Source organism: Schistocerca americana, chromosome 4 (assembly GCF_021461395.2).
Source record: "Schistocerca americana isolate TAMUIC-IGC-003095 chromosome 4, iqSchAmer2.1, whole genome shotgun sequence".
In the NCBI taxonomy this organism is placed as follows: Eukaryota; Metazoa; Arthropoda; class Insecta; order Orthoptera; family Acrididae; genus Schistocerca; species Schistocerca americana.
The window spans coordinates 486,620,126-486,630,200 of NC_060122.1; the positions used below are offsets into that span (position 1 = coordinate 486,620,126).

General features: G+C 38.8%; 1 protein-coding gene across 3 annotated transcripts in view; it reads left to right on the forward strand.

The window, feature by feature from the left end:
- Positions 1–9,660, forward strand: part of LOC124612658 (structural maintenance of chromosomes protein 5) — a 160,850-nt gene extending 151,190 nt beyond the window's left edge. For all 3 annotated transcript variants that reach the window (XM_047140977.1, XM_047140978.1, XM_047140979.1), the window contains one exon: positions 9,371–9,660. In XM_047140977.1, the coding sequence (XP_046996933.1) occupies positions 9,371–9,499 (129 nt within the window). In that variant the 3' untranslated portion in view covers positions 9,500–9,660. The remainder of the gene's footprint in view (positions 1–9,370) is intronic.
- The last annotated feature ends 415 nt before the right edge of the window (positions 9,661–10,075 follow it).

A 10,075-nucleotide genomic window follows, 5' to 3' on the forward strand; every position in this document is an offset into this window, starting at 1 on the left:
CTAAATTTGAATGTGGATGCTTCATTTCATAATTACCATTACAACCTTTCTTATTGCACTGGTGTACTTGTGCAAAGTTTGCCTCATGCCTTTTAAAATTATTTCTGCTATTCTTTTTATAGTTCGAACTTTCACTTTGGTGTAAAGTTTTGTTGCAGTCCTTATTTATTGCATTAGGTGCATCAACAAAAGCCAACAACTCTTCTAAATTTTTTGGTAATGCTTGGTTAAACCTTTTTAAGAAATGGGTTGGAAGTACATCTCCGTCCGGCTTAAATTTAGGGAATTGTCTAGATAACCCTGAATTAGCTCCCCATTGTAAGTCATTAACCGTTTCACTAGTTAATACCACATTAGTTAGAGTTACCCTTTTTTCTACTTTGTCTTGAATAATCTTAAATTCTCTCCACGGGTCTTCTGTACCCTTCCTGGCATCAAAGAGTTCGGAAGAAGGAATAGGTGATACATTCCCAGATGTTATTCTCTCGATAACCTTTTTGATCTATAATTTCCCCAAATTGTTCCTGCAAACTAATTGCATTTATAATATTAGAGTTGGCTATTTTCTCTTGGAAATTCCTTTCTACATTGTCTACCCATGTACTGACACCTGTAATTTGTGATTGAATGATTAGCATTAACTCATTGTGCTTATCTACACTCTCTTGCAAAGTGTACAGCACATCTTACATCATTATACTTAATATTGTACACATTTTCAAAAGAGCCTAACTTTTCAGTAAGTTTGGATTCTACATTATCTCATTTGTACTCAATGTTAAATTCTAACCTTTTTGACAAATCCTGAAAGGTATCGTTCTGTTTCTGACTAAGGTCAGTAAACACACAATTTATATGAGCAGTCAGAGTTTGTCAACTCATTTTTTAGATCTATTTTTAAATTGTCAACTCATTTTAGATCTATTTTTAAATTCTCTACTTTGATACTTATAGCATCAAACTCAGTCTTCAACGCACCCATGCCTTCACGCAGATTACTAAATTCTTTGCTTTGAGAGTTGACCTTGGCACTTAACAAACTTAAATTTGTTGTTTGAATATTTAGTTTCCCTCTGAGAATTTAATTGTGAATCCAATGAGTTTAACTTAAGACTTTGAGTATTTAATTGAGAATTTACCAACCCTAGAGTCGCACTCTGAGCTGTGATTAATTTTATCAACGCAGCCCAGTCAGGCACTTCACTACCTTTCATGGCCATAGCCAGTTCTTGAATGTCCCCAACTTGTTGTATATTCTCCATACTTTTATATGCTTTAGCCCTAGGAAGCATTTAAAACTAACTTTAAATATGGTAATGATGCAATAAAAGCTCACTCAACAGTACCTTGTACCACTTTGTACTAAAGTAATGAAGTTTTGTTTCACGCTCACCTGGCGTAGAATTCTCGCAGCATAGGTAAGCGGATGTGGAGGCAGGTCAGCACCGGTGAACAGCAGCTGGTGCCGGTGGTGGAGGATGTAGGTTGGTTTCTGTGTCTGCGACCCCACGATGTTTGTGAGAGCTGTATAACTCCCCACACTGGATCTTCTTGGTTGAAGTGTTCTTTGTGTACTTCTTCTTGGACAAATACGTCGAAATCTTTTTTACTATTTTTATTGTTGTGAGTTTTTCATTTCTTCAGTCTTTCACTTCAAATTTTTCGCCATTTGATTACTTAAACATATCCCAATGTCTCTGAGTAATTTCCTTGTCTTATTATGTTTGGTTGCTATGGCAACACACAACAGCTTCTTTCCTCATTTTTGACTTAAAATTCCTGTTTTCTCAGTCCTTTCACACAGGTTGCCAAGTTATAATGTTCTGTGATGTCTTAAAGTGTGAAAGCAGACATACAAACTTTACTTTTCATCAGTTAACAGTATATTTGACTTTCATGTGCAACATAATTCACACTTTCAACATACATACGCAACTTTCTGTATGTACCTTGTACCGCCGAACATTAGAAACAAAATGAGTTACAGTTAAAAGAAAGTTGGCTTGACTGCCATGACTTTCTTGAAATGAATCCGAAAATACATCTTGCCTCTACCAAAGTTGAGTCAAGAGTCTACAAGAGTACTTTTTCAACTGTTCTTGTTTCACATAACAATAGTCAATGACACAATAAGCACAGAGCAGTATGAAAACTCCATGGATTGCCCGACAGGTATTTGTCGATGCCGTTTGACCACTGCGTCTTCTTTCTTCTCGTGACTGATTTTAAACCTGCACACACAAACGTGACGTGCAGTAGGTAGGATTTTACCATCCCACACCCGTATCTAGAATATCGTGTGTTTGAGACGGTAGAAGTCTGAGTGGTTCTAGAGTTTACACAGAAATTCTCGAATCACTACAGTGGGAGGTGGTGCATGCATTATCCAAAGCTCTGCACTCTGCTTCTGGTTCTGACCAGATGTAATATAAGATGTTGTGACAGCTTAATAGTGAGACAGAGGAAATCCTCCTCTCACCTTTAATCAAACTTAACTATGTAGGAAAAGACAGATTCCTACTTACTGTAAAGGTGACACAATAAGTTATTGACAGGCATAAATTAAAAGACACTTACACATAGCCTTTTGGCCACAGCCTTCATCAGAAAAATAAAGGGAAACACATACAGTTCATTCACAAAAGCAAGCACATGCCACACGCGCATGACTGCAAACTTCGGCAGCTCGGACCAGAAAGCAACTTCACATGGAATGGAAGCAGCAATCAGGGAGAGGGAAGGGATAGCAGTGTATGGGTGGAAGGGAAGAGGGGATCATTATCTGATGGAGTGTGCAAGGACTTGAGTGCCAACAGGTGCAGTGTCAGGAGATTATGGGGCAGGAAGGTAGGGAAAACAGAGTGAAAAAGGTGAGGTGCGGGGAAAGGTGGGCGGGTGCAATGGCAGAGGATGGGAGATGAGAATGGGGAGGACGTGTTATGACAGAAGGGGTGGAAACTGTTGGCTGGAAGGTGTGGGGACAGTATGTTACTGTAGTTTGAGGCCAGACAGTTATGGGAGCGGAGAATGTGTTGTAAGGATAACTTCAATGTGTGCAATTCAGAAAGCTGGATCCAGATGTCTCAGGTAGCAGAGAAGCTATTGAAATCAAGCATGTTGTGTTTAGCTTCATGTTGTGCCACAGGGTGGTCTACTTTGCTCTTGGCCCCAGTTTGGCAGTGGCCATTCATCCTGGTGGACAGCTGGAGCAGAGCTGGTATAGGACATGGCTGCTTTCGCAGCTGTACTACCCTCTGATAGGGGGTAGGATGAACCTGTGACAGGACTGGAATAGGGGGGGGGGGGCGCAATTTCTCCCCCAACCACAAGATATGTTATACAAATCTTGAGGGGTGTAAGAACAAATAGACACATGTATGTGCTTCTATAGAGTGGGAAGCATGTAGAATAGGAAGTATCCCAGAGTGAGGGTGCTTACCTCCCAAACTTTAATGACACCTTGTGTCACATTGGATGACATGACAAATGCCAAGTTGGGTGACATGATGGAATCTGTCATGTTAAAAATCATGACGTCAAGTATCACGTTACATAGGTACTAATACTAACAAGTAAAAAAGCGTGAATATATCAGAACGTTTTGATTTAAATGTCTTTGAAGCCATCACATAAGTTGAAGGGATAGTTCCCTTCTTTTGCATCCCTGCCTGCCTAGAATGTATTCACCTTTTTTCTGTTATGATAAAATCTTTGTAAATTTGGGTAAATATGATAAATTAAAGTCTCCTGCCACATTTTTCTGTCTGTATGTGAACTAGTGTTGGGATTTTATATGATCTTCACTGATAGATAGGCTGAAACACAAAGAAGGTTTGTGTATATACCCCCAATAATAATACCCCTCACGAACCACAGACCTTGCTGAGGTAGACTCAACGATACAGATAGCTGTACTGTAGTTGCAACCAAAGTGGAGTAGTTTCTTTGGATAGGGCAGAGAAGGATGTTGCTCCTGAAGAGGGGCAAAAGCCTTTTCAGTAGTTGCAGGGGTAACTGTATGGATGATTGAGTTATGGCCTTGTTACATCAGCCAAAATGGCATAGTTGTGCTGGTACTGAGAATGGCTGAAAGCAATGGGAAACTACAGTCATTTTTTCCATGGGTGCCCTGAGAGCTGTTTGGTTAAATGATGGCTGGCCCTCATGGGTAAAGTATTCTGTAGGTAAAATAGTCCCCCCTCCAGATCTCTGGACTGGAACTACTCAGGGGAATTTTTGTCATTGGAATATTAGAACTCTTAATTGGATAAGTATTTAGAAAGGGAAATGGGCAGGTTGATGTCAGATATACTGCGAATTGTGAAGTTTGAAGGCAGGATGAGCAGGACTTTTGGTCAGGTGAGTATGAGCTTATAAATACAAAATCAAATAGGGGAAATGCAGGAGCGGAGGTCTCATAATGAATAACAAAATTGGAATGCAGGCAACCTACTGTGAATAGCTCAGTGAACACATTATTGTAGCCAACATAGGTCTGAAATCAACACTCGCCACAGTAGCACAAGTTTATATGCTAACTAGCTCTGCAGATGATGAAGAGATTGAAAGAATGTATGATCAGATAAGAGAAGTTATTCAGATAGCTAAGGGAGAGTAAAATTTTAATGTGATTGGAGACTGGAATTTGATAGTAGGAAGAGACAGAAAAATAGTAAGAAAATATGTATTGTAAGAGGAATGAATGCTGCCTGGTAGAATTTTGCACTGAGCACAATTAATCATTGCTAATACTGTACTTGGTTTAAGAACTGTGAAAGAAAGATGAGGCATGGAGGCACCAGGTTTCAAATACATTACACATTAACAAGACAGAGATTTCAAAACCGCATTTTAAACTGAAAAATATTTGTGGGGGCAGACATGGTTCTTTAACTGTAATTTATTGGTTATGAACTGTAGATTAAAACTGAATAAATTGCAAAAGGATAGGAAATTAAGTAGTTGGGACATGGGTAAGTTGAAAGAACAAGAGGTTGCTAAGAGTTACAAAAGGAGCATTGGGCAAGAATTGAGTGAAATAGCAGAAAGGAATACTGTAGAAGACAAATTGGTAGCTTTAGAGATGATATAGTGAAGGCAGCAGAGGATCAAATAGGTAAAAATCCAAACTGATCTTCCCCGAGGTCTGCTTCTTCCAGTTTCTCCATTCGTTTGTAAAGAATTCGTGTTAGTATTTGCAACCATGACTTTTTAAACTGATAGTTTGGTAATTTTCACACCTGTCAACACCTGCGTTCTTTGGGATTGGAATTACCATATTCTTCTTGAAGTCTGAAGGTATTTTGCTTGTCTCACACATCTTGCTCCCTAGATGGAAGAGCCTTGTTGTGGCTGGTTCTCCCAAGGCTATCAGTTGTCTAGTCCTGGGGCCTTGTTTTGACTTAGGTCTTTCAGTACTCTGTCAAATTCTTCATGCCGTATCATAGCTCCCATTTCATCTTCATCTACATCCTCTTCCATTTCCATAATATTGCCCTCAAGTCCATCGCCCTTGTATAAACCCTCTGTATACTACTTCCACCTTTCTGCTTTCCATTCTTTGCTTAGGATTGTTTTTCCATATGAGCTCTTGATATTCATACAAGTGGTTCTCTTTCCTCCAAAGGTCTCATTAACTTCCCTGTAGGCAGTTATCTATCTTACCCCTACTTGCTTCTACATCCTTACGTCTGACCTCAAGCCATCCCTGCTTAGCCATTTTGCACTTCCTGTCGATCACATTTTTGAGACGTTTGTATTACTTTTTGCCTTCTTCATTTACTGCATTTTTAATATTTTCTCCCTTTGTTAATTAAATTCAATCTCTCTTCTGTTACCCAAGGATTTCTACTAGCCCTTGTCGTTATTTCATCTCTCAAAGCTACACATTCTTCTTCTACTATATTTCTTCCCCCTGTTCTTGTCAGTCATTCCCTAATGCTCTCTCTGAAACTCGCTACAACCTCTGGTTCTTTCAGTTTATCCATGTCCAATCTCGTTAAATTCCTACCTTTGTACAGTTTCTCCAGTTTTAATCTACAGTCCATAACCAATAAATTGTGGTCAGAGTCCACATCTGCCCCTGGAAATGTCTTTCAATTTAAAACTTTGTTCCTAAATCATTGTCTTATTATATAATCTACCTGAAACCTTCCAGTATCTCCAGGCCTCTTTCACATATACAACCTTCTATGAATCTTAAACCAAGTGTTAGCTATGATTAAGTTATGGTTTGTGCAAAATTCTACCCGTTGGCTTCCTTATTCATTCCTTACTCCCAGTCCATATTCACCTACTACTTTTCCTTCTCTTCCTTTTCCTACTATCGAATTCCAGTCCCCCAAGGCTATTAACTTTTCGTCTCTTTTAACTATCTGAATAAATTCTTTTATCACATCATACATTTCTTCAATTTTTTCATCATCTGTGGGGCTAGTTGGCACATAAACTTGCGCTAATGTGGTAGGTGTGGGCTTTGTGTTTATCTTGGCTACAATAATGCGTTCACTATGCTGTTCGTAGTAGCTTATCTGCTTTTTTTCTTCATTACTAAACCTACTTGTGCATTACTGTTATTTGACTTTGTATTTGTAAAACCCTGTACTCACCTGACCAGAAGTCTTGTTCCTCCTGCTACCAAACTTCACTAATTCTCACTATATCTAACTTTAACCTTTCCATTTCTCTTTTCAAATTTTCTAACCTACCTGCCCAATTAAGGGGTCTGTCATTCCACACTCTGATCCGTAGAACACCAGTTTTGTTTCTCCTGATAACAACATCCTCCTGAGTAGTCTGCACCGAGTGATCCGAATGGGGGACTACTTTAACTCTGGTATATTTTATCCAAGAGGACGCCATCATCATTTAACCATACAATAAAGCTGCATGCCCTCGGGAAAAATTATGGCTGTAATTTCCCCTTGCTTTCAGCTGTTCACAGTACCAGCACAGCAAGGCCGTTTTGGTCGATGTTACAAGGCCAGATCAGTCAATCGTCCAGACTGTTGACCCTGCAACTACTGAAAAGGCTGCTGCCCCCCCTTCAGGAACCACACATTTGTCCGGCCTCTCAACAGATAACCCTCCATTGTGGTTGCACCTACGGTTCGGGTATCTGTATTGCTGAGGCACCCAAGCCTCCCCACTGAAGGCAAATTCCATGGCTCATGGGCCTGTAGCAAAACTAAAGAGACTTTTGGGGAAAATATTTGCAGCTGTATGAACACCAAGAGCTCAGGTTGAAAACTAGCACCAAGTAAAGAGAGGAAAGGTGAAGGAAATACAAGGTGAATCAAAAAGTACTTTACAACTTTGGAATGATATAGAAATTGATTTGGATAACTACAGAATTGTTAGATAAGTCATTTTGTAGTAAACAGTCTCAAGTTTCATATAAAAGTGTCAAGTGTCGTTTTCTTTTGATGTGACTGCCGTTTGTGATGTGGCAAACACCACACTGGTAATCAATTTCTTCCCACACTTGTTGAAGCAAATCAGGCATAACTTGTACAGTGGCAGCATAGATTTAATTTTTCAGGTTGGCTAAATTGTTTGATAGGGGAGGAACATACACATGGTCTTCAACAAAACCCTCGAGAAAGAAATCCAGTGGTGTCAAGTCTGAGAAGTGAGGGGGGCATAATCAACAACACACAGGCAACATGGTGATGTATCATATTGCAGAAAATGACCTGTCTCAAATATGTTCTTATGCTAAATTCTAGGCCTGCTTGGAGGTTCTTTTGCATATTTGGTGAAAATTTATGCCGAACAGTTCTGGCAGAGTTTTTCATGAAACCAAAATGCTTCAGTGAAAGTAGACATTTTAACTGTGTTACCCTGGCACTCGTGGTGGCGGAATGGGGTACTGATGCACTATGTGATTAAAACGTGAGGTTATTTGCTACAAAATGATACATCTACTAATTCTGTTAGTTATCTCAATAAATTTCTGCATCATTCCAAAGTTGTTAAGTCCTTTTTGACTCGCCCTGCATATAAAGAGTCTACACAAGGGAAATGAACTGGAAGGTGCTATTTTAGAAAGGGAAGAGGAAGCAGATGAAAATGACATGAGAGATATGACACAGTAACAAGAATCTGACAGAGCACTGAAAGATGTAAGTGAGAACAAGCCTCTTTGAGTAGATGACACTCCCTCAGAACTACTGCTATATTTGGAAGAGGCAACCATGACAGAACTATTCCACATGCTGCACAAGATATGAAATGGGAATACCGTCAGACTTCAAAAAATAACTGTTCCAACTTCAAATAAACCAGATGCTGACAGATGTGAATATTACCAAACTATAAGTTCAATAATTCCTGGTGCAAAATACCAACATGAATTATATGCAGAAGAATGGAAAACGTGATAGAAGCTGACATGAGGGAAGATCAGTTTGGGTTGCAGAGTGATACAAGTACACGTGAGGCAGTACTGGTCCTACGACTTAGAAAATAGGTTAAAGAAAGGCAAACCTATGTTTACAGCATTTGGAAACTAGACATTTGTTGACAATGTTGATTCGAATACACTCTTCAAAATTCTGAAGTGAGCAGGGTAACATACAGGGAGCAAAATGTTATGTACACCTTGTCCAGAAACCATAGAGCATGAAAGGGAAGTAGTGATTGAGAAGGAAGTGATATGGTTGTAGCCTATCCCCAATGTTACTCAATCTGTACATGGAGCAAGCTGTAAAGAGAACAAAAGAAGAGTTTGGAGAACGAATTAAAGTTTAGGGGGAGAAATGAAAAGCTTGATGTTTGCTGATGAAGTTATAATCTGTTATACAGCAAATTACTTGGTAGAGTTGTAGAATAGAATGGACAGTGTGTTGAAATGAGGATGTAAGATGGAAAGAAAAAGGTAATTGAATGTAGCCGAATTAAATCGGGCAATACTGAGGAAATTAGATTAGAAAATGAAACGCAGAAGTAGTAGATGAGGTTTGCCGTTTGCACAGTAAAATTACGGATGATGGCTGAAGTAGAGAGTGAGGAAGCCTTGAAGGTATTTGTGTGAAGTGTAAACCTAGTGCAGAAGTGACCACTTGCTTAGGTTGGAAACAGCAGTCTGACAAGCTTTTTGTAAACAGCAACACCGTGTTGCATTCTTTTTGTACGTGCCTAAGGCATATGACACTACCTGGTGTCATCACGTTCTACTCACCCTCCATGACTGGGGCTTTTGAAGACCCCAACTGATTTGTACTTGTCAGTTTTTATCCCATAAGGTGTCCCAGGAAATCTAAATTCTTCATCTGTTCTCTCTCTCTCTTTCTCTCTCTCTCTCCACAGTAGCATTTTAATGTTGTAATGTGATTGAGATAGTTAATGGCTTTTGTTTCTTTGTATTTAGTTGCTGCCAGACTTGGAGTACCATGACAATATAAAAATTATTATTGTCAATAATGGAAACATAGCAAATAACTACCAGCTGTGGAGATGTAAGGACTTCCGCAATCCTGACAAAAGAAGAAGAGTGTAACTGTTAAATGTATTTAAATAAGTTATATTTATTTTTATAATTTTTATCATGTTTTATGTAATACTTCATATGAAAAACTTGCCACTGTGTATGTTTGCTGCCGTGGCATTTCAGTGTTATGTATTTAAAACTTATGAATAAAATTTGGCTTTAATTATAAAGCTATGTAGTGTCTTGGTGTCTAGTAATTTTTTTCTCTCTAGCACTTTCACTCTTTGTTATAAAAGGCATTTATGATAAAACATTTGTGTTTAGCAGACCCTAGTATTTGTTCAGATGTGTGTGTGTGTGTGTGTGTGTGTGTGTGTGTGTGTGTAGGACAGATACGCAAGAGGTATTCAGTAAGTATGAAGATGAGGTCTTCGCCTACTGAAGTTTCATTATGATGCCACCAAAGCAGAGGATGCTTAAACTATCGCTCAAATTCTGAATTATATCTCTCAAAATTATTTTATTGAAGACATCACAACAAAAATTAGATGTTTGACTGTGTAAACACAATGGCAAATACAGAAAAAATTGAGTACAAAATTGAATGGTTGCTTGATGCATTAGAGTATATATTGATTATGTGGA